Here is a 25,818-nt window from a genome sequence, read left to right as displayed (position 1 = left end):
ATATTAGAGTGCAAAGTATTATACATGCACATATAAATTAGTTCCAAGTTCTTGGTAATATAGCCACTTACTTTATGTCTTGTAAACTATTTGATTCATGACATGGACACCTTCCACTCCAAACATTTACCTTTATAGACACACCTAGAAACTATACCATAAAAATACAGTAAACATTGTAATTTTTCCATGCAGGTAATTTTTCAATCATGTGCCTTTGTGCAACAGTGAGTTGTGTGCCAGCCCTTTCCTGAACCATCAATTCTTGCTCACAGCCACCCACACCTTAGTCACTTTCCATCTTGCCTATTGCAATGCGCTCTATCTGGGGCTGCCCTTTAAAAGTACTTGGAAACTTCAGTTGGTTCAAATGCCATGGCACACATAGCTTTGTGCAGGCCTAGATGTGCTCATGTATTATCTCTTCTGTGGGAGCTGCAATGGCTGCTAATTTGCTTCCGCATCCAGTTCAAGATGCTGGTGGTTACCTTCAAAGCCTACATGGTTTGAGATCTGAAGGATCTTTTTTTTTTTCGCAGCAGCTCCAGTGACCTTGAGGTGGAGCTCTCGCCTCACAATCAGGAGGCTGTGAATTCAATCCTAGATAAGAGGCTAGATGACCTCCAACTCTTGTTATTCTATGTCTATGTTCTTCGTGCACTCATAACTTCCAGATCTAGCAGAGTGGAGAAATAGGGAATGCTACAGGTCTCCTAAGGTTCATTTAGCACAGACCTGAGCATTTTATAATTTGGCTTGTGGGGCGGGATCCCAGTCTGGCATGTCAGTGGCAGCATCGGGCAGGGGGATGGACATGATGCACATTGGTGGCAGGGGCGGTGGAAGGCAGCATCAAGGGCAGTGTGGCAGCATCATGGGAATCAGGAAGTTGCGATCCACAAAGACCCGTTTTTCATGTGGCCCAGAAGGGCTTTCTCCAAGGTGATTCTCTCACTGTGGAACATCATTCCCATGAAGATAAGATTGGCCCCTACTTTGATATTCTTTCACAAGGCCCTGAAGACTAGTTTTTAATTATATTTACATTGGGTTTTTATCCTTGTAAACTGCCCAGTGAGAATGAATTGGATGGCCATATAAATTTTCATAAATAAAATAAAAATATAAATTAAAATAACATATGGTTCAGATACAAGGTAGCTATTAGAGAAAGTGTAAATATCTTTAAATCTTAATTTTAACAAATTTAATACTCTATAATTTTAATATCAGTAAATAATTCTGATGAATTTAAAAGATTTGCTCAGGCTTTGGTGAGATTTTGATCACTCTATTTAAATAAATGCTATGAGTTCCGAATACATAATTAACCCTTAGTTTTTTTTTCTTTGATTGCTCCAAAGAAAGGTGAAAATAAAGCTTTCACTCCTGTAGCATTCTATCTTAATGATCTGTACAGAAACTCTTCATTTCTTTCTCTCTCCTTTGCTAGGAGAGTACCAAGGAAATTGGGCATAGGAGAGGCATGAAAAGGCTTTGACATTACATTATATGAGAACCAGTTTGATAAGTCTAAAATTTCTTCTTGTCTCATTGGCTGCCTTGGATGAGTAGGAATAGATTTCCAGAAGAAAAATTGCAGACTACAGGAACTTCAGGTGACTCTGAAGTCACAGATAAACCGTTCAAGTACTTCACCGATCCTCTAAGGATGCAGATCACCAGCTGTCTGTAAGGATTATAAATCTTTCCATTATTCCCCACTGTCCTGTCAGAGCTGAAGAAGCTTTTCAGATGAGAAGAGAAACATCTTCAAAAAAAAACCCCAAACAAACAAGAAACTCCAGTCGCCTCCGGAAAAAGCACCTTTGGACAAACATGAGCCAATATGCAGAGCTATTCTAAACAACTGCGGCATGAAATTTATTGCAAGCTGACTACTTCAGCTTCAACTACAACAATACAAGAGCACACAACAGATACAAACTCAATGTAAACCGCTCCAAACTTGATTGCAGAAAGTACAACTTCTGCAAGAGTGGTCAATGTCTGGAATGCACTACGTGACTCTGTAGTTACATCCTCAAACCCTCCACTCCTTTAACCTCAAACTATCCACTATTGACCTCACCACATTCCTAAGAGGTCTGTAATGGGCGTGCATAAGTGCACCATGATGCCCCCCGTTCCTGTCCTATTGTCCCCATTTAATCGTACCTATTTCCTGTATTCTTACTCATGTTTATACGTATATCTATTATCTTGTAAGCGATTGACAAATCAAATAAATCAAAATAAAAATGCTAGAAGCCCGAGGCAGAAAGATTCATAGCTGCTTTTCCCCCAACGCTCACTGGCCAGATCCTTTCTGTTTTTTATTCCGCGAGCGAGGAAGAAAAAAAAAAAAGCACCCGAAGCCCATGAAGAAGCTTCGGACCCCTGTACAACCTATTTAAGATACCACTCTACCGATTAATCCTTTACGTCGCCTAGTGATGATGTCATAAACATCTTCGGGAGTTCACGCGTATTGAAAAATAAAAGTCCCATGGTCCTCTGCGAACCTCGTAGCCTCCCCGCCGATTGGCTGACGCGCCGCGCGAGCAATTCAAAGTGGTCGGCTCAAGCTCTTGGCGCGCTTCTCTCGCGAAGTTGGCCGAGGAGAGGAAAGAGCGGTTTCCGCTGAAGGCGGCTGCGCTCTTCTCTCGCTCTTTTTCTCTCTCTCTCTCGAAGGGATTCCCTTCGGGAGTACGGATGCTTCAGGCCTCCCCCGCGCGCTGTGGGTGAAGCGCCGGTTCCCTTCCTGGCTTGCTTCGGTCTTTGTCCCCGGCTCTCGCCTTCTGAACTCATCCCGGGACGGACCGACGATGAGTTCTTTCGTGGGCGGCAAGAAAGAGGACAAAGGCAAGAACATCCAGGTGGTGGTGAGGTGCAGGTAAGTCCTTGATGGGGCGTCGCCTCCGGGTGGCCAAGGGATTGTCACTTCACGCGGGAGGAGGAGGCATCACCCTTTGCCTTGATCCTCCTTTCGCCAGAGCCTCACTCGGTTTCGATCAGGATTAACCTCCCAGGCTTGTAGTCGTGGGCATTTTCTTTACCTGGTCTGGATTCGGATTGGATCACGTTTAGGACGAGCATCTGCTCATCGAAAGGCTCGAGTCGGGATGGAGGAGTTGCGTCCCGTTAATTTGGGATGAGGGGGGTGGCTATGCTGTCAAGATGAACCAATCTTGGATCTAGTTCCTCCCCAGTCATAACAATCGCAATACCGCTTGTGGAAGGAGGGCTGCAAGTCTTAGAGTAGGAGCTGGAAAGGGACCTTGGAGGTCTTCTAGTCCAGCCCCCCCACCCCTTGCACGAGCAGGAGAACCTATACCATTTTAGATAAGTGGCTGTTTATCTGGACTCTTCTTAAAAAACATCCGGGGATGGAGCCCCCACGATTTCTGCAGGCAAGCTTGAGTAGGAGTAAAGTCTCATTAGTTATTGTGTGCTCTTGAACAATAGTTATACATACAGTGTTCATTCGCCTTCAGAAATACTTTCCATTGGAAACAATAATAAGGTGTATTCATTAAGCATGTTCCTAAGCTTCACTGAAAGAGGAGTAAAGCCCTATTATCATGCATCTTGAAGGATGTATTCAGAGTACCTCCCATCGGAAACAGTGGCACTTAATTCACCATAAAGTGTGCTCTTAAGCTTCCCAAAGGTGATTTTGTTTTAGTTTTTTTTATTAGAGTTATGAAGACAGCGGGATCAATCTGGAGACAGCATCTCCAACTTGACAAAAGATTATTGACCAGGCATAATTGTCCTGCTATGTATGAGCTGAGGTTATTTCATGTACATATCTTCTTTATTTGGATGTATTTGAATTGGGACGAGTGACAGGCTCCTTTTCACCCTCTCTCTCCAGAAAGATGTAAAATGCTAAGGTAATAGTTGTTGAAGACTCCAATTTAAAAACCACAGTAGTAGTTAGGCTTTTTTTAAAAAAAATATGGTAAATGCTTGAGCTGGAAAGTTTTATAACGATTGTATCATTGACTACCTTATGGCATGGGCAAACTATCACATTTTGATGGCTGCCAGTCAGTAGTTATTCTCTAGTAACTTACTGAGCGGGATAGCAATACAAAATATAAAAATCAGAATAACCTAATATGGGTAAAATCTGTTTTAAGGATCTCAAATCATATCCATGTCTTTGGGCTAAAACATAAGCCTAATTAATTTGCTGCAATTGGGGGACACTGGCATGAGGCTAAAGCTTGAACCTGAAGAGAATTTGTGTGGAGTTATGCAATATGAAGCGTAAGATCTTTGTTGTGATGGGATTTTTGTTAATATTGATATAAAACTTTCCAGCTAAAGCATTTTAACATTTTTTAAAAAACAAACAAACCCTAAACGGTACATTTCAGATGAACAGATTTTGGTTATCAACTGAATCGTTTTGATGAACCATGCTGAATAATTATTTTTATGTCATGATTGTATCATGAAGTTCAGAATCAAAGTGTAGTATGTTCTGTAGACAGAATTGAAGTAATTACAATTATGCTTTTTCTTTGAAATTAATTGGTGTATGTGCCATCTATCTTTTGAAGGTTATTAATGTTATGATATCCAAAATGGCCAGATATATTAATTTTCTGGCTCAGACAGTGAAGATATTTGCCATCTATAAATTGATCCTAATTTTAAATGGCTCATATATAAAGATTTTCAAAATCTAAAAATCTATATTTCAGCTCCATTACTTTTCATCATGGAAATCCAAAGTGTCTTTCAATGCTGTTGTTTGATAATAGTTTGGGGTAGGTTTTATCTCTAAAGAATATTTAATAGTATTGATCCCTTGCATCCACATTGTGCCTTTTGGGAGTTAAAACCCACCCCTCTCCTAGGAAAATGAAATAGTTTAGGATATATTGCCCAAAACCCTTTCATTAAATCAATTCCTATTATGGCTCTACCTGAAGAAGGTAGATCTTTTGTTATGTAGAATAGACTGGGCCAGGCCTTAATGGCCGATTGACAAAGGTGGGGTTTCTGCCTCTCTGAGTTTTTACTTCTCTTTTAGGGGAAATATTTTGCCCTTTTTAATATATCCTAAAGGATTTCATTTTCCTAGGAGAGGGGTGGGTTTTAACTTCTAGAACTAGAATTCTTTATTGGCCAAGTGTGATTGTACACACAAGGAATTTGTCTTGGTGTAAATACTCTCAGTATATATAAAGAAAAGGTACATTCGTTAAGAATCAACAATCATAATGTACAACAACAGTTAATGATAGTCATAGGGTACAATCAATCAAATCATACTAGGAAACAAGTCAAGTGGGAGGGGATGGGTGATAAGGAGTGGTGAAAAGATTAACAGCAATAGTGTTCCAACATGCCTTTACAGCATCAAAGGTAATAAAAAATGTAATGCTTCAGCGTGCACAAAGTTATATGCTGTTTCATGGTGGTTCCAGATAAATTCCATATAATATCACTAGATCTGTTCATTCTAAATTTTGGGGCCAAGATATATTTGCTTCATATATTTGTAATGATTCAGTCAGCTTGCCCTCGGAAGTTGTGGGAGCGCCATCACTTGAGACTTTTAAGAAGAGATTGGACTCCCATCTGTCAGAAATGGTGTAGGGTCTCCTGCTTGTGCAGGGAATTGGACAGGAGGTCCCTTCCAACTTTGATTATCTGTTATCTGTTAAGTTTTGTGGTGATATTCTGTGATTTGGTGGGTTCATGTGGATCATACCTAAAAAAATAAGAGCTTCCCTGTCAATCTATGCCTTAGATGTGAATTTCATGGTGATGATTGGTTCCTTGACTGCATACAGGCAGTCCTCAACTTATGACCACAATTGAGACCAGAATTTATGCTAAGTGAGACATTCGTTAAGTGAGTTTTGCCCCATTTTATGACTTGCCTTGCCACGTTTGTTAAGTGAATCCCTGTTGTTGTTAAACTAGTAACATGGTTGTTAAGTGAATCTGGCTTTGCCATTGACTTTTCATGTCAGAATGTTGCAAAAGGTGTTCCACATGATCCCAGGACACTGCAGTCGTCATAAATGTGAGTCAGTTGTCAAACATCTGAATGTAAATCTCATGATCATGGGGATGCCGCAATAGTCATAAATGTGACAAATGGTCATAAGTCACTTTTTTCAGTGCTGTTGTAACTTCAAACAGTCATTAAATGAACTGTTGTAATTCGAGGACCATCTGCAGTTCAAACTGAAGATTTTCGTCATTTAATGAAGTTTGAGATGGATTATGTGTAAAACCAATCCTCAGGTCCATGAGGATCCACATAGATCTGCCCTTTGTACAGGAACAATATCAGCCCAGTGTTGTATAATCGTTAAGGTGTTATACTAGGATCCTGCTTGGTTCCATCTTCAAGCAGGAATGCTAGATTCCAGGTTTTGGAATCTTATAGTACGGCATGCATGCCAACTAAACTTAACTCAAAAGCAAAGGAAACAGGCTTATAGGTCTTGTGCTGATTTGAAACTAGGCTTAAACACTCCCTTCAAATAACATATGGGAAACTGTTTTTAAAGGCCCTTCAATGTATCTGAGCGCAAAGCTAATTCCTACTCTGTAGTGGAGTGTGACCATGGAAGGAAGGAAGTTATTGTTCGTACTGGAGGAATGGCTGATAAAACATCAAGGAAGACCTATACCTTTGATATGGTAAGTCTTACGTATTGCTTAATAGGAATGTTTAGGGACCTTTCCCCCCCATTTTGACAGTTTAGGAGCATCTATGCTAAATTTTGTGCTACATTTGCACAAAAAGCTAAGGCAAAAAATGAACCATAGATGCTGAGGGGTGATGGATTTGTTTCTATGTTCAAGCCCTGGCACCTTCAATAACAAGGAGCAAATAGTGAGCAGTCAGAAAGATGTCTGAAAGCCCGAGGAATTGTTAAGAGCATGAACACGTGCTAGTTTGGTATTGGATATATTATCAAACTAGGGTTCGGTGTTATGTCTATAGTCTACACACACACGTGCACACACACACAGAGGGAGGGAGGGAGAGAGAAAAGATAAAATAGGGAAGGTCTCTTAGAATAAATGTCAAATGTGTATTATAAAGAAGGATATTTATTAGAGAAACAGAAAGAAAAACCTATACATGTTGCTATAATTTCACATAAAACTCAATATAGTAATCTTTATCTTTAAACAGAACTTTGGATTTCAATGCGAGCTGGTGAGGAAAATCTTGGTAGTATCAGAAAGATATATTGAAAGACAGTATTATTGAAACGAGAGACCAGTAAAGAGAGGGTTCTTAGAGGAGGCCAACTTTTTAAAATTGTGAAATATATTCAGTTTCTGACATCAGTGGCCCATTAAATGGACTAATCCATTTTCTTAATAATTCTGAACGTAAAGAGTTTCCCTGTTTGGACTCTACAGCATAGCATAATAAAAAGTTAACTATGCACATCTATTCAGAAAAAAAAATTCAGAATGGATTGTTTAATTACTGAAGGGGTGCGATTTTCCATCATTAAGTGGAGTATCTAAAAGTACCTAAGAAACAAATCACATAGAAATGAGTTGCTGCTTCTTGGTATAATTGCTATAAAGTAGTTCAGAAGCAGTCAGTACTGTTTATAAGCAATACAGATTTATGTCTAAAACTGGACAGAAAGTTCACTTTATCAGTTCTGCTGAAGGACTAGCTCCTTTTGTTGCTGCTTCATCTTGAACTGATTGCCTCTAATTAATTGCCTGAATTGGTTTCCCTGTGCATGTCTCTGTATTAAATAAGATGATTAGAGGCAAATATTCTCTTGATTTTTATAAATTATAAGTTTGGTAGTGTTTTTGGCTACAGATTTAAATACCAGTTTTGGGAGGAAGGTGGGGTTGCACTTAAATCTCATATTTAGCAAAGCACTTAGACTTATATACCACTTCGTAGTATTTTTACAGTCCTCTCTTAGCAGTTTACAGAGTCAGCATATTGCCCCCCAAAATCTGGGCCCTCATTTTACTGACCTCGGAAGAATGGAAGGCTGAGTCAATTTTGAGCGGGTCAGGATCGAACTCCTGGCAGTGGGCAGGATTAGCCTGCAATACTGCATTCTAACCACTGTGCCACCACGACTCTAAAAATAAAATATGGAACAGTTAACGCATTACAGCAAACTCAACCCAGACAAGCTACATTACAGCTATTGGAATGTTAAAGCATATGTTAAAATGTAATTATTGTGTCTGAACTTCTCTCTAAGGAAACTTCTGAAATATTCGTTTTGCAACTAATTATGAAATATAGTTTTAACCTCGGCTTGTTAGAAGATTATTCCAATTCAGGTAGAAGATATGTGTGACTTCAGAGCATTTAATAAGTCCATATTTATGTCTGGTCTCAGGGTAAGAATAGTTTCTTTTATTCAATAAAACAGGTTTTTGGAGCCCAGGCCAAACAAATCGATGTGTACCGGACTGTTGTCTGTCCAATTTTGGATGAAGTACTTATGGGCTATAACTGCACTGTATTTGCGTGAGTATTGTGTTTATTTTTTGTTGTACTCCAAAATACAGTATTGAAGCTAATTTTCCAATTTTTTTTTATACAGTTATGGTCAAACTGGTACAGGAAAGACCTTCACTATGGAAGGGGAGCGATCACCTAATGAAGAGTATACATGGGAAGAGGTAAAAACATTTTAGTCTCTTCCAAGTATAACCTTCTTATGTTCTAACAGCTACCTCACATCCATGCTTTCTTTGAAGTATCTGCTCATACTTATTTGCTAACATTCTAAGACTGAACTCCTGGATTCTAAATCGAGGCAGTTAATACTTGTGATATTATTTTTCTGTAGGATCCACTTGCAGGTGTAATTCCACGTACCTTGCATCAAATTTTTGAAAAACTTGCGGAGAACGGTACAGAATTTTCAGTGAAAGTTTCTTTATTGGAAATCTACAATGAGGAGCTGTTTGATCTTTTGAGTCCCTCTCCAGATGTTGGGGAAAGGTTGCAACTGTTTGATGACCCACGTAACAAGGTAAAAAAAAAAAAAGGCAGATGTGTCTCCTCCTTCAAGGTCATGAACTTCTGAATTAGAATGTGTAACTTCAGCTTTTTTTTTTCTTTTGACAGAGAGGTGTAATAATCAAGGGCTTAGAAGAAATTACTGTACATAACAAGGATGAAGTTTATCAAATCCTAGAAAGAGGAGCAGCAAAAAGAACCACAGCTGCTACCTACATGAACCAATATTCCAGGTAAATAAAATAAATATTTTAGAAGGCGTCAACAGCAGGTTTTTTACATAAGCAGAAGTAAAGCAGAAAATCACAAACAACTGAATGGGCCCATTTTGATGGGCTCAGTGAAGTGTTCTTAATTTAGTAGTATTTTATGAATGTGCTTAACATTTTACTTCAGTCAATTCATGGTCGTATAATCTTTACTTTAGAAGACTGGGAAAAGGTTCAGAACATCTTTTCTGTTCTCAGAATTGTTTGGGATATCATGGATCTGAAGTTGGTTTAACATCCAACCAAATTGACTATTACTTGTGATTGGTATCCAACAGGTAAAAATCACATGGAAAAAGATTATAATATTCACTAGAACATTTCTCTGTTATCTCAATTTGTAGCCGATCCCATTCAGTGTTTTCCATCACATTGCACATGAAAGAAACAACAGATGGAGAAGAGCTTGTGAAAATTGGAAAGCTAAACTTGGTGAGTTTCAACACGTGGTATCTGCATCGCATCAGATTATGCTCAATAATACAGAGATGGCAGAATACCAGATCATGTTATTTTGGCCACAGTCTGAAGGGAAGTTACATTGCAACAATAAACAGACTGGTTTTAAAAATGCTAGTAGGTGTCCTTCCCTTTAGGACAATAGAGTACAGATCTTTCCATTTGAATTCCATTTTTGGAAATTTGACATTTTAATCCCATATTCCGTATCATCTCAGATTTCTACCTACTAATAGAGGTACCTTCTCCCCTCATCCCATGGTGTAACTGAGAACTTGTTGGGTTTGTAATTCTCCAACTACTGATTGCATATTATAGCATTCTAAACTACAGGCCACATTACCTATGTTTGTTGGGAATTGTAAATCTAAATACCCTCAGATATAGTTGTGTTGATATTCAATTGGTTAGTGGTTAGCAGTAATTGTTGGTTACCAAGGTTGAATGTAATTTGTAGACCTCTCCTTGTGAGTATAAATACTGATTGTGACTTAGGCAAGTTGTTTTTTATTTATAGGTTGATCTGGCAGGGAGTGAGAACATAGGTCGTTCTGGAGCAGTTGACAAAAGAGCTCGTGAAGCTGGAAATATCAATCAGTCTCTGCTGACGCTGGGTAGAGTTATTACTGCCCTTGTTGAAAGAACTCCACATATTCCATACAGAGAATCAAAACTGACCAGAATCCTTCAGGACTCTCTTGGAGGACGCACAAAAACATGTATCATTGCAACTGTTTCTCCTGCGTCAATCAATCTTGAGGTAAGGTGCTTTCTTTCAGGTGGTGTGTTATGAGTTACATCCGTTGGACTTCCAGATAAAATTACATTTAAAAATTTATAAGATTTAATAAGCACTATGAGAAGACAGGTCTCTAGAGAACAATTTGAACAAGTGGAAGGAAAGAGAAGAGAACAACTAGCAGTAAGATGGGTGGATTCAATTATAGCAGGGATGTGTGTATCATTGGAAGACCTGATGGGACAGGTTGGGGACAACTTACCTTGGAGAAAATCTGTCAAAAACTATTTTGATGGGTCATATTAATAAAAAGATCTATTATTATTATTATTATTAAATTTCCTGTGTACCTCACTGTCGGGCAATTGTAGGAAGCTTACAACAGTAGAACATAAGATTATAAAAAATGTAAAACAATAGTAAAACAGGAAAGCAATAAAAATAAATGATGAGAATACAGCAATTCTGGGTTATATGCCATCTTTCAGAACAGAATTTTCCCAAGGCAGCAGAAGAGTTGGTAGAATGCTTTATAGATCACAATAAATGCCATTTCTTTATAGGGAAACCCAGCAAGGTATTTCTGGAGTGAACCTCCTTGTATTTTTCAAGAATTCTTTTTTCTTTTATGTAGAAGTGGCTACAAAAAGACTACTTGCTTGGTATTTTTTTACTTTTAAAAGTATTGAAATTTATTTTTCATTTATTTTGTCTTTTGTACCACAGGAAACTCTGAGTACTCTAGAATATGCCCACAGGGCAAAGAATATCATGAATAAGCCTGAAGTGAATCAGAAACTCACAAAGCGAGCCCTCATTAAGGTTCAGTATGCCTCCATTAAGTATAAATGCTTTCTAAATTTTCCCTGCTGCCTTGCGGTGTGAATGCATGATAGTTGATTGGATTTTTTTTAACTGGCCAGGCCAAAACTATAAGTTTATGGGATTTATGGATTCCAGATGCTTCAGAGGATACATTCCAGCATTGTGCTGATATTTTTCACAGGAATATACTGAAGAGATTGAACGCTTAAAACGAGATCTTACTGCAGCACGAGAGAAAAATGGTGTCTATATTTCTCTGGAAAATTATGAGTGAGTAACTTGGTTCTCCACAAAAATTGGCAGCTTAGGGTGAACATGAACTAATGATTTTTTTTTTTTAAAAAAAAGCACCGTCTGCCCCCAGCTGGGCAAGATCATACACACTTAGTGTTTCCTGACAGAATGTGGATAAAGTGCAATTTGTAGAACGTGGTAGAGGGACGGGATACAGCTCAAATGTCACATTTGAGAGGAATGTCCTTTGCCTCATACATCATTATTGTTCCAAAGCAATCCTAGCTAGAATTTCTTATTGAAAAAGCTCAGATGATGCTTATCAGGGCCACTTTCAGAAGGGTAGGGCAACGTCCCATTATGAGCAGTTTTCTAACAACAATTCCTTCAGTAACATAAGCTTAGGTGGTGAATTGGCTATTGAGAATTGAGGTTCTAACGTTTTGGAGGAAAACCCTGAGGTATATTGAAATACAGTAATTTTTATTTTTATTTTTTGAAAGAGAGGGAAAACCTCAGTCACTGTGAGTTAAGATACTTGGTGACTATGGAATACTGAATATTATTTGGGAAAGAAAGGAGTTCTCAGAGTATGTAATGGAATTCCCCAGAGCATAACTCGATAGCAAGCTAATTGGATTTTAAACCTTTTGGATGTCGAGATTAAAAGAAAACAGAATATATATCGTATTTTTTACATTCTAAGACAAACCCCACCCACCACCCCAAAATGGGTGGAAATATCTGTGTGTCTTTTAGAGTGAATGTTGCCGAAGCCCCACTGGCCCCACCCTTTGGCCTCTGTGGCGACAATCTCCACAGCCTGGAACAGCTGATCAGTGATATTCAAGGAGGTTGATCCAACTGCCAATCAGCTGCTTGTGCTAAATCGGGCGGTGCTGAAGCTGACCAGGCTGTTTGCTACAAGGAGGCAAAATTGCTGCGAGGCAGAGGCAGATTCCCTCCCCCCTTGTTTTCCTCCCCAAAAGCTAGTTGGGTCTTACGGTCTGGAGCGTCTTATAGTGCAAAGAATATGGTACTGCCTGGTCCCACTTATTTCTCTTTAATGAATCAAGATGAGGACCAGCAAAATAAGGTTTTAAGCACGGTCACTCAGAGTCAGGAGAGAAGTAGTAACATGATTGGATAAAATCTTATATTTGGAAAAGGAAAAAATATCTGGGTGAGTAAATGTGGCAACCTGAATAACTATTGAATGTTGAACATAACTGAAACAAAGAATAGAAATGGAGGAATGAGTTCATTGATTGATAAGTCTCTTAGCTCAAAGCATCTTCGGATATAACTAATATACTGCAAGATTTATCAATTATACTGAAGAAAAAACTCCCCTTTATGGAAGGCCTGGTATAGCTAAAAACAGAACACAAGTCCTAGCTCAATTGTTAGGAAGTAAGTTATAGGATCATTTACACTTGTATAATCTAATTGACTTTAGGTCAGTTCTGTTTCTTATGGACGGCTTTTAGATTTTTAATAAGCAGTACCTAGTGTATTAAATAGCAATAAATTAAATGCATAGTTCAGGAAGAAATAGGTACCAATAGCTAGCAGTATGAGGAACTTTTAAGCATAATGCTTGAAAAACAAGAGAACAAACTAGTAATCAAAAATGAACAGCTATTTTCTCCCATTTGCTCTTAAAGTTATTTCATTCTTTGGCCTGGAATTAATAAGACTACATCATTGCTAACATTGACTTTTTTTAGTGCTCTTCATGGGAAAATGACAATTCAGGAAGAGCAAATTGCAGACTATACTGAGAAAATCACAGCCATGGAGGAAGAATTGAAAAAAGTAAGTGAACCCAGTACATTTCTCTTATCTTTTGGGATGATTCTCATATGGTTAGAAGCTCTAGCATGCTCATCTTTTCACAAAAATTATAATGTGAAAAGCTTCCAGTTGTAGATGACTTTCTTGAGTGGCTTTCCTTTCACAAGAGCCAGTGATTTAACTATTGTTGCCAGCTCTGTCACCTTACAAAATGTTTCTCTACAGTAGGTATCACAGGGTCTTTCCAGTGCTAAACATACAGTCATGCCAGCATTATGTATAAAAGTAAAACATCGCATGATTTTTTCAGCACTTTATACATTAAAGCCTAACATTAAATCTCTAGTCTGAACTGTATATTAATTTCAAGATTATTTGAATTAAATTATTAATTTTGATCCAATGTCACTTAGTTTTGTTTTTGAAGGTCCACCAGATTGAAAGTCATTACCTAGTAGAAACAATACAATTAACAGAAATATGAGATAGCGGGTGGAAATGAAGCTGGAACATTGCTTCAAGAAGCTGTAGTACCTTAAAAAAGTGCCAGCAGTCAGAAAAACTACCACAGGTAGTCCTCAATTTACAACAGTTCGTTTAGTGACCATTCACAGTTTTGTCTTGATGCAGATTACTGAGTTATTTACTGTTCAAAAAAATAAAATGGAAAAGTGCCAGGCTGACCTACAAGCCAGGGAAATGGAGCTGGAAGTAACCCAGAAAGACTTGGAAATCACCAAGGTTCTTCTTGCTGAAGAAGAATATGTGGCCTCCTCTTTAGAGAATTCGGAAGAAAAACTTCACGGCACTGCTACCAAGGTCAGACCATATGACATATTAATATTGTTCTTTAAAAATAGATTGGTTGCTAGATTAAGAGAATTGTATTTAAAATGGTCAAAGGTGGACCATTTAAGAGCTTCAGCAGTTCTGCAGGAATATTGGACTTTTGGTGACATTCTTGATGAAGTCAGAATGTCTTTGCCAATCAGGAAGGAGGGGACGATATGTGCATTTTGCTGATGCTTTTTCAATTAATAGTTTAAAACTGTCTCCAACCCCCGGTCCACAACATGGTACTGGGCTGTGGCCTGTTGGGAACAAGGCACAAAGTTCCACTTGCACAAGTGGCAGGCACACAAAACCACACACACACCACTGGTGCTACTGGTCCACAGAGCTGGGAAGTTTGGGGACCAATGGTCTAAAAGACTTTGAAGCCAAAAGAGGCAAAATTTGGAAATAATATTTCTGTAACTCCCTCTCTTCATTTACACTTGAAAATGTAATGGAAAAAGTGTGTGTGTGTGTGTGGATAGATGGATGGATGGATGTAGGTCTAGGTGTGTTCGGGTCTTTTCCCGTGTAAGATTAAGAGTATCTTGGTGACGTTTCGGCAAGGTCCCACTCGCCATCCTCAGGCTGGTGCTTTCGGCTTCGTGCCACTGCAAGCAGTGTGTGATTGGAGCTGCCGTCTCTCTATAAAAACTGGTGGGGGGGGGCTGGTGTGCTGGGCTGGTTGGCTGCGCTGCTGCCTTTTGATTGCTTGATGCAGTTGATGTTGGTATAATGGGCTGTGTGATGGCCTTGTGAGTTTTGTTGTGGAGATATCCTGGATCTTGTGCTGTAATCTCCTGGGTCGTTTGTTTTGTAGTGATCTTTTTTCCATTAGCCTCTTGTGTTTTAACGGCTTGGGTAATGGGTTGCGTGATGGGCTTGCGAGTTCTTTTGTTGTGGTATCCTGGGTGCTGCGTTGTAATCTCCTGGGTTGTTTGTGTTTTGATCTCTTCCATTAGCCTCCTGTGTAGTAACGGCTTGGGTAATGGGTTGTGTGATGACCTTGTGAGATATATTGCTGTGGTATTCTTGGTATTGTGCTGTGATATCCTGGGTCATTTGCTGTGTTGCAATGTCTTGAGTTCTTCTGGTGTAATTTCCTGAGTTTTCTGATGTGATATCCTGAGTGGGTGGCTATGATGTAGCATTCTGGGTTTTAGTCTGGCTTTGACTTTGGGTTCTGGGTCTGTGTTTTTGGCATGTGTCAGCTTGTTTGGTTTTGGAGTCGGGGGGTGCGACAGCTGGTGCAGCAGCCGTGGTCTGTTTTCTGGATGGTGGTTGTCCTTTGTTTATAGGATGGGCTTGGGCCTGGGACTGATGAGGGGGATTGGCGGTGGTGTCCTGTGTTGTTTTGGGTCTGGTGTTGGATTTCGTGGCTGGGACTCGTTTGTTGGTCATGTCCTGTGGCTTTAAGGTGCTGGAAGAGAGAGGAAGTATTTTCTTCTCTTCTGACTGCGTTTTTGAATACAAAAATTAATTTCAAAGGAACCAAATTAATATCCAACACTGAACACTCCAGCAAGAGAATAATCAGGGAAGCCATCGAGATAGAGAAACACCTCCATAACATTAATAGACGGGACAATACTTCCCACCTACCAGACATCTGGAAGCTAGCCCTCACCAACAAATGAGTCCCAGCCACGAAAACCAACACCAGACCCAAAACAACACGGGACACCACCGCTAATCCCCCTCATCAGACTCAGGCCCAAGCCCATCCTATAAACGAAGGACAACCACCATCCAGAAAACAGACCAAGGCTGCTGCGCCAGCTGTCGCACCCTCCGACTCCAAAACCAAACAAGCTGACACACGCCAAGAAGACAGATATATATGTATATATATGTTTTCTTAAGTTTTTGCGGGTATTTATATGCATGGTATTCAGCTTTGTTCAGATATTTTCCCACGTCATTATAGTTGTGCTTTTAAAGTTGTAGCAACGTTTTGGCAGAATCTCATCTGCCATCATCAGGCTTCTGTATTGTGTTCGTCTGTGAATCAGACTTTCACAGCCATTTCAGTCTGACTCACAGACGAACACTGTACAGAAGCCTGATGATGGCAGATGAGATGAGATTCTGCCGAAACGTTGCTACAACTTTAAAAGCACAACTACAATGATGTGGGAAAATACCCGAACAAAGCTGAATACCATACATATAAATATCCGCAAAAACTTAAGAAAACATATATAGACTGAAACAGAGAGATGTGATATTTGAAGACTATCAATCTTTGTTTTTTTCTTTCTTGCCTTAGCTGCTTACTACAGTTAAAGAAACTACTGGTGATGTGTCCGGTTTGCATGCAAAATTAGATCGGAAGAAAGCAGTTGAGCAGCATAATGTGGAAGCTCAAAAGACCTTTATGGGTCACATGAATATATTCTTCGACAAAATCCAGAACTCTGTGAGAAAGAACTATCAGAATCAGCAGGAGATGCTAAACTCTTACTCCTCCTCAGTTAGTAAGTGTTTCTATTCAACTTCACATGGCAGTAAAGTTAACACACAACTATGCCTGACCTGCCAAAACCTTGATTCAGACTTGTTTGAAAAATCAAAGCTGTTACCAAATCACTGTTGCCTTCTAGTAAGAAGAGGACTGGGCTAAATAGTTATAACACATCTTTTTCTTGTTAGATGATCTTCTGTCCACCAGTTTTTCAGCATTTGGAGTCACCACAGCAGCTATAGATGCAGCATTCACTTCAGTAAAGGAAATGGTTTCTACTGAAGTGTCCCTAGTTGCCGAAAAAATGCTGAATCAGGACACGCTGACCTCCAAAAATAAAAATGACCTGCAGAAAATGATTGTAAGTACAAGTAACATAAAGTAGAATAATGTTTTGGTTATTTGCTATTAAAATATAAGCCTGAAACAAAAGAAGGATCCTATTACCCAGAGTTGGAGGTTCCGTGTATTTTTCAAATGAAGACAAGGTAGACATTATATGACTACAATAAGATTGATTTTGGTACAGCCTTTCTTTATCCAGTGTCATGAGCATAAAAGCTAGGAAATTTGATGATTAGAAACTTGGGGCAAGTCCCTATGTTACAGCAGAATTGCAAGTAAGAATGCTGTTGGAAAGCAATTCTGCAGGAGGAACAAAATATTGTGTATTTGGTATATCCGTGAGTTTTTTTGCTTATTGTCTTCAATAACATTTCACTGGGGATTTATTCGGTGCCATGTCAGCTCTTGGGAAAGCAACTTACATTGGAGGAAGCTTGGCACTAAGTTGATCTTATCGATACCTAACGTTTGAGAAACAATAGCTAATTCGGAACAGTTATAATGTCTTTAGACTTGCCATAATTCTGTTTTCTGTTTGGATCTCAAATGTTTTCTTTGTTGGAAGCAATGAGTTCACTGTCTGGTCTGCTCTTCTAGGAGGAACATGCATGTGGACTGGACAAGGCATTAAGTAGTCTGACTCCTGTGGTACAACTTGTGCAGAGTATAAACTCTCAGCTGCAGGAACACTTCAAGAAAAATTCATCCTTGGCGGAAATGGTAATAAAACATAACTTGAAGTACTATAATTGTTGCATGCCAGTGCAAGGATTAAAAAACCTTTAGCCTAGTTTCTCAAACATGGGAACTTTTAAGATGTGTGGACTTCAACACTCAGCACTCCCCAGCCATGCTGGCTGAGAAATTGAAGTCCACACATCTTAAAAGTTCCCAACGTTGGGGAAAAAAACCACTGCTTTAGCCTTTCAACTTAATCCAATCCATGAGAACAACCCCAAGCTGCCGGAGTCTTCATTGGGGCCCTTCCTCCCTCTCTTGCACTATAAACCATTTGTAGTCCAGTTTCATGCTTTGCCCCCTTGGGAAAGGCACTGAACGGTCACAGCTGTCTAGAGAGATGGAGCTTAAAGATGATTCAGACAGAGTTCCCTCAATTGTGCCTGTCTTTGGAGAAATCACCAGGTCATTGATGATCTGCTCATGGGTGTTTGGCAGGAGGACAAATTATCGTGACATCACAACACAAACCCTATCACGCATATACTTATATCTGGAGTCTGTGTTATGATGTTGCCATGCATGTCTTTATATGCTATCATGCAGTGACATCTGTGGTCCCACCTAAATGAAGAGAATTTGCCATGACTTTTTTTTTAAAAAAAAACTTCCAAGACATTTATACATATCAGACTAGTATTGTTTAGAAAAAGTCAATCAATATCAATGTGCCCTTGAAAACTGACGTGAACTCTTTTTCTGACTGAAAGGTTACAGGCTACAAAGAAGAAATGGCTACCTTCTTCCATGATCATTCTCTTGCTTTGAGTGAGCTACACAAAGACAGTTCCCAAATGTTTTCTCAACTTCAGAATAGTTATGAAAGCCTGCAAGAACAAGTGGAACTGACCAAGATGGCACAGAAAATGGTATTTCTTCCATTTGTGGCACAAGAATTATCAAGCCAATAGGAGGTCCTACTAGAATAGAAGTGGGTGACAGGGTAGTGGTAGTAGTAGTAATCGTAATAGTAGTAATAGTACAATGATCTTAGAGAAATATGTATTGCTACGCTGATTAAGGAACACTGGTAGGTTCTGCTGGCTATGGTTCCTTTCTCTATCCTGGTGATTATGATTGCATGTTACATATGGTCCAGTGTGACTTTCTTAAGAGAAAGGTAATTAGTTTTTTGGACTTCTACTGCTATTATGCCCAGTTGACATAAAAGATTGTTAGAGTTGCACTTGAAAATAATTGGAGGATAGCAGGTTCTCTAAAGTCACATATACATACCAAGTCAAATGTGTTCAGGTAGATCAAGGAGAAACGTGAATGTGTCAATTCTTGTGCACATCATGTAGGTGTGGAGAGGAATTTGGCTGTCCTTAAGAAGGGGAAAATCTGCTTATTGAAAAGGGACTAATCAGGATAAGCAGTACTATATATATTTGTTTCATCCTTCATAGTAACTTGGAAATAGAGTTGTCTTTGTCCATAAATTTCATTTTAGGGTTGTGAGTCTGCTTCTTCCAGGAAGTGGACTGGATACAGAAAATTGAGTGTTGCCCATATATAGCAGAATCTTTCATCCCATGTATCTCCTGACTGGTGGATTTTTCCCCCCTGAACTGTCTCTAAAACAAAATATTCAACTCTATAAGAATTATTGTTCTGCATTACGTATTAACTGAAAAATGCATCTGAAGTACATTTGTATAAATTTGAGCTTCCTGCATGTTTTCAAACCATTTTACTTGTATACTTTTCCTTAGTAATATTTTTTGCTCAATTTTTCTTGATTCACACTAGGGTACGGCCCAACTTATTACTTTGCTGCAAAATCAACTAAGCATGCTCGATCACCAAGCTGAGCAGAACTTCAGCCAAATCCTAGAGAAAGGTGGAAACCTAAAGAAGAATATTAATGATGCACAAGAGAATATAATTGTGTAAGGAAACTTTTAAATTTACTGTATTTTTTGGGATTATAAGACGCTCCAGACTATAAGACACACCTAGCTTTTGGGGAGGAAAGCAAGAAAAAAAAAATCTGCCTTTGCCTCTCAGAAATTTGCCTCCTTGCAGCAAACAGCCTGGTCAGCTTCAGCACAGCCTGATTTAGCACGAGCAGCTGATTGGCAGTTAGGTCAGCCTCCCGGAATACTGACGATGAGCTATTCCAGGCTACAGGGATCGCTGCCACCCTTTTTGGCCCATTCCAGGTGGTGTGGATCCTGCTGCCTGGAACAGGCTGAAAACTGGATGTGCGGAGGCTGAAAATGGGATGCACAGAGGTGGCGATCGTCAGCGGCAATCCCTGCAACCTGGAACAGCTGATCGTTGGTATTCCTGAGGCCGATCCAACCGACAATCAGCTGCTCATGCTGTGCTGAAGCTGACCAGGCTGTTTGCTGCAAGGAGGCAAATTGCTGGGAGGCAGAGGCCGGCGGGTGGGGGCTGGCGGGTTGGCGGGCTTTTGGCAACATTCGGTCTATAAGACGCACAGAGATTTCCACCCCCTTTGGGGTGGGGAGTGTGTCTTATAGACTGAAAAATATGGTACTTTTTTTTCTGAAATATGAAGGGTTATTCTAATATTCTGCAGTGCTTGGGAGTCAGATTCATCACATTCCTTATCATTGACTCAAGCATCCATGGGGCAGCCCTGCTTCAGACTAAACCTCCATAACTGTATTGTCAAGGTAGACATTTGGAAATGGGAAGTTGAATTTTATTCAGTCAAAATGAATTGAGTGAAATAAAATAGACTATTTTGCCAATCCCCTTTATTGACTGATGTCAGTTTTACGAACAGCTACTACCATAAAGGAAAATAAATAAATCAAATAAATCAAAGCATGGCTTTGATCTCCATCTCAGTAACACTTTTGAGAATCAAAGGCAAGGATGGACATCTCTGAGGGATTGGGCAGCACTTTTACAAAATATATTTCAGGGTGTTAAAGTAAGGCTTGCATGCATTTGCATTTAGCATTTTGATTGGAAAAAAATGGCATACTGTATGTTCCCCACTGTTACTCCAAAATAGTGTCAGAGGGCTTTTCCAGAATGACTTTAATAACATTTAATGAAATTAGCAGTTTAGGTATAACACTTATTTGACTGCTGCTTCAGTCTTAGCCTATGTAATAAAGCACAAAGATTAATGCTTGAATAATCTGTGGCTAAATCCTTTTATTTAGGCAGACTATTGGCCTTGTCAACTCTACCACCTCCCAGCAGAACAAGATGATTCCAGCTCTGGATGACCTTTCCCAAGAGATCAGGCAATCCAGCCATGATAATGTTAAGATACTTCTGGAATCAGACAACCATTGTAAAAATCTGGCCAGTAGTTTGAGAAACACATGCCAAGAAGCAACTAGCTGGGCTGAAACGGCAACTGCAGAGATAGGCTGTGTAGTTGATCAACAGAGAGCTTTTCTCAACAGCCAGAACAAACACCTACAAAACATGCATAAGGTAATACTAAATCTTACCATCTGGTGACACCTAAATCATCAAAGATTTTTTAAACATAGAATTTTATGACAGGTATATCCAGATGGCCCTTGATTTACAGCTAAAATTGAACCCCAAATTTCCATTACTAAGCGAGGCAGTTGTTAAGTGAGTTGCACCCTATTTGACAAACTTTTTTTGTCACCGTTCTTAAGTAAATCACATTTGTTAAGTGAACCATGCAGTCATTAAGTGAATCTGGCTCCCCTGCCCCCAGCTGGGAAGGTTACAAATGGTGATCGCATGAACCTGGGACAGCCTAAATTGTCATAAATACATGCCAGTTGCCAAGCATCCAAATTTTGCTCATGTGACCCTGGGGATACTGCAACAATCGTAAGTGGAAAAACTGGTCACAAGTCACTTTTTTCAGTGTTATCATTTTAAACAGTCACTAAACAAATGGTTGTAAGTCAAGGACTCCCTTAATATAATTGTTTAGAGTGGGGTCAGCAATATTTTGGACCTCAGGGACCACCAAACTCATAATTTTAAATCCCGCAGACCAGAGACCCTGGGAAAATCCCCCCAAAAGTCTGCAGGAAAATTCCCCACCCTGTTTTCTTACCGATCGATCATTCTTTATTTGGGATCACAGGATACCGTCTCCAGCTCTATTCTCAGGGGGAGAGAGAGAGAGACTTTTGTCTTCATATAAGGAAAACAGCAGGAGCAGCTGTCTTTCTCTCCCCAAAACTGCGCCAGAAATGAGTTTTTGTGAGACTTGTCGCGCCGACGCAGCCTCTTGGAGCAGGATGCCTTGCGGGGTCCCAAAGACTCATTATTGGTGGAGTTTGGGAAAGAGAAAGGAAGACTTTTGCTGCTTTCCTTGCTTGCAACCAAAAGCAGCAGAAGAAAGAAGCGGAAAGAAGCAGCCCGGTGGTCAGCCGAGGTACATGGGGCAAGTTTCCCCCCCCCCGCCCTTTCCCCCCTCCCCTCACTACCTCGTGTTCGCAATGCAAGCCTTGTGTTCCCATGGGCCATGTGGGTGGCACAGCCTTGTTTTCCCTTAGCCTGGATTAATTTCTTTGGGGGTGACATTTCTCTGCGGGCCACCACTGGTTTAGACCAGGCCAGTCAAACTGGCAGCCCATGGGCTGGATACATTACGCGCAGTCCACACCCACCCCAGCTGCTCAAAGGTAAAAAACATTGCGACATGTCACGATTCGGCCTGTGACGCAATCCAGTTTGATCCCCGTGGTTTAGACCATATGATACAATGTATTCTCCCAGGAATGGCTATGGATGGCTGTCTCCCTTTAATCAGGGAAGCCTGGAAGAAGGACCCAATCCATGTGTTCCCACACTCAAAAGTCTCTTTAGAAATAATGGTGGTTCATATACTTGGAAAGGACCATAAATTGTTGCCGTATATTGAGTATTAAGATTCATTCAGTCAAACCTGCAGTTGATAACATTGAAGATCTGGTTTCTTAACATAGTACCTTAAGATGTTTTTCTTCCAGGATCTCCATGACAAGTGTAACACATCAGAAGCCAAAGTGACAGAGCACATGAGGGGACAAAAAGAGGCTGAAGATGTTGCCCTCGAGAGGTTTCTTGACCGCTTGCAGAATGACCAAGAGGTGCTTGCCAAACAGAAAGACCTGCTCCTTAAAAAAGCAGAGGCTGGTTTAACTCAGATTAACGGCTTCCTGACTGAAGAACTAAAAACAGATCTCCCCACAGGTATTTGGAGGGGGGGGGAGGAATTGGCCCTGCAGACTTTAGAGGGAGCCAAGAAAAGAGGAAGAGCTACCTCAAATCAGTTTTGAAATCCAATAAGAAAAGGGTGACTTTGTGGTCCTAGGTTGTAGTGCACTGCTTTAATTATCTCTTAAATGGATCTTTACCTAAAGGAAATACTCCACAGCGGAAGGACTATTGTTACCCAGTAACGGTGGTGAAAACAGAACCACGCGATCTGCTGCTTGAAAAATTAAGGCAAAAGCAGACGGAGCTGACAGCTAATCTAAAGACTACTGAAGTCTTGGATGAGGTAACTACAGATAGTAAAGGATGGAGAAATAGCTTGCTTCTCCCAGTAGGTGGTGCTTAAACTGCTATGTTGCTGTAGAGTAAATTAACTGTGCAGAGGAGTGCTCCTGCTCTATTGTGTATTTAACTTGTAGAAATGGTTTATCTACACTGCCACAACTGGCTAACTGTTGTCTGTCCCAAGGATTCTTTGGACGAAGAGATAAGAGAAACTAATGAGAGCCTTTGCAGTGAAAAATCCTACTTGGAGACTAGCTTGTGTATTCAGACTAATGGTGTGCCCTTCTTCCAGGTAATTTATGTCTATGTGTTGACTGTTGATTGAAACACGTATATTTTTTTCAGTAAATTTTATTAAGAACTATACAGATAAAACTAGCAAGGAATCTAATACAAGAATGTGCTGGGTTTTTTTTCAAAGATAGTGTAGAAAGGAAACAACGCCAAAAATGGTTAAAAAAAAAAGAAAACTTCCCTCAAAACCTGCAGCTAGATACTGTTCAACATTAATAATTTATTGCTCTCTTAAATAACAACCAAATCTTCATTCCATCCCTCACCCCATTTTCTATCGCTAAATCTTTAGGTCTCCTATCTAAATATTACAAATTCATCCATTACACCACTGAACATTTCCAAAAGAGAAATAATCCAATCCAGATGATCATCAAACATCACCAATGATAGCAACTCATTATTTTACAATAATCATATAAATCAATTTTATAGTTTTTTTGCCTTCTTCCTCTCAGCCATCCTTAAATCTATTGGATAAAATTCTGTTTTCTTCTAGTGTCTTTGCTTTTCTCTTTAAGTTCTTACCATCTTGATATAAGACCGTTTTTACTTTCCATGAAGTAATTCCAGTAAATGTCTTATCTTTCAATTTAAAAGGATAGTTCGCATCGTTCTTTGGTTACATTATTTGTATGCTTTTTTGACTTATGACTGATTATTCAATTCCACTTGTAGATCCAGTATATCCATCTCTTTCTTGTAAGTTGTAATTTTTAAGTCCATCTCCAAGTCTATTTTTGTTGTCTTCAAAGGAATGTGGCCATCATCTTAACATTTTCCAGTAAAGAGTTAAAAAGCTCCATCACTTCTCATGCCCAGAGATCAAGCCATCGTGTGCTTTAGTAATTTATTCTTCAAAGATATTTTGCACTGAAATGTAAATAAAACTGAATTTTCTCAAACAAGAGGATCTTTCTAATTACACTGGACAACTTTTTTTTTTCCAAAAGTTTTGCTTCCTGAAAAACTTTTGGTGATAAGTTGTTTTGACATTTTCGTATTCCGAAGAGTATTTCTGTTTGTCAGTAAACTGTCTGAGGCAATGTATTTTTGCCAAAATGATGACACAACTATAAAATGGTACTGATATATAAAACTTATCCAGCAGTTAATAAAAGTAATAATAATGCAGGTTCTTTAACTTTACAGCATAAAAGAAGTATCAAAAAGGATAAAGAGAACAAAGCAGCATTTTTCCTGGAAAAGGCCAAGGAAGAGGATTCAAGAACTCCATCTCTCCCAAAATCAAAATATCCATTAAGAGCCCTCAACTAATAATGTACAATATCTTGCTTTTATTTCTTTCCATCCTTGGCAGCTTTCTCAGCTTGAGTTATGTACGTGGCTTTGTAGTTAATGTCCCAGATTGCTTAGGTAGAGATCAACACGGGATGCCTTTCATAAAATGTAATTTGCTTTATTTTTATGGTTTGCAGATTTTGAAATGTAATAAAGAAAAAGTAACATTATTTAGTAGTCTTGGCATTATTTTTCTTTTTGCAAAATCAGCTGACACCTAGAGCTGGGATAGGAGCAGAGATCTTTTAAATGTGTCTCATATATATACTATATATATTACTTGTAATAAGTGGGACGGGGCAGGGAAATAACACTTTATAATTTATGACAGTGATGGAGCCTGTCCATTATGGCTGCAAGACATGATGGTCATTAAGTGAGGTGCCTACATGATAGCCTCACTTAACAATCCTCATACCTGCTCTCCCCGATAAGTGGTTAAGTGGTGCACGGAGACCCTCGGGAGTGGTGGGGGAGGGTCTGGCAGGCCTGGCCCAAGCCCATCCTGTAGCACCTCCCCAAATTTCATGTGGTCTGCCCAGGGCCTCCCAAGACCTTCCCTACCACCTCAGCACTCTATGCTCTGTTTCCCACTTCTCAGGGTCCCTGCAGGCCTTGGGCCTGTTTTCCTACCTACCTCGTGTTTCCTCATCATCTTGATCTTGGAAATAGGTGTCTGGGGAACAGCTGGAATGAATTGTGGCCTCTTCAAAATGGCGCCTGCTTCTGGGATAGTGCCATGTAATCAGAGGTGGAGCGGCCTTTTCTCCTTCTCTGCCCACCAGGAGGTTAGAGTTAGGGGTTCTTTTGCACAGCTTCATGTTGTGCTCTGGTTAAACCCGTACCTGGATCGGAGACCTTTGCTCAGTTGCTCATGCTTTATTTTATTTTTATTATTTATACTTATTTATATTTCTTAAAATTTTATGCTGCCCATCTCTCCTGTAAGGTGACTGGGCAGCTTGCAGGTTAGAAAACAAAGAGAAAAATAATTGAAATATATTAAAATATTAAAATTACACAGATTAATTTTTTTTAAAAAAAC

General features: G+C 39.6%; 1 protein-coding gene across 1 annotated transcript; it reads left to right on the top strand.

The window, feature by feature from the left end:
* The first annotated feature begins 2,509 nt into the window (after window positions 1-2,509).
* Window positions 2,510-24,938, top strand: KIF11 (kinesin family member 11). Its single transcript, XM_026710574.2, has 22 exons — window positions 2,510-2,896; window positions 6,546-6,678; window positions 8,412-8,509; window positions 8,586-8,664; window positions 8,835-9,020; window positions 9,116-9,240; window positions 9,621-9,708; window positions 10,253-10,495; window positions 11,201-11,296; window positions 11,481-11,569; window positions 13,264-13,351; window positions 13,961-14,149; window positions 16,434-16,641; window positions 16,817-16,989; window positions 17,571-17,693; window positions 18,422-18,580; window positions 19,464-19,603; window positions 20,858-21,137; window positions 22,646-22,868; window positions 23,039-23,178; window positions 23,362-23,469; window positions 24,624-24,938. The coding sequence occupies exons 1-22, from the start codon at window positions 2,829-2,831 to the stop codon at window positions 24,747-24,749; spliced, it is 3,162 nt and encodes a 1,053-aa protein (XP_026566359.1). The 5' UTR covers window positions 2,510-2,828; the 3' UTR covers window positions 24,750-24,938.
* The last annotated feature ends 880 nt before the right edge of the window (window positions 24,939-25,818 follow it).

The sequence above is a fragment of the Pseudonaja textilis genome, chromosome 4 (genome assembly GCF_049901715.1).
Source record: "Pseudonaja textilis isolate UNSWEBS1 chromosome 4, rPseTex1.2, whole genome shotgun sequence".
NCBI classification, from domain to species: Eukaryota; Metazoa; Chordata; class Lepidosauria; order Squamata; family Elapidae; genus Pseudonaja; species Pseudonaja textilis.
The sequence above is the reverse complement of the archived record's forward strand: the minus strand, read 5'-3'. Positions and strand labels throughout refer to the sequence as shown.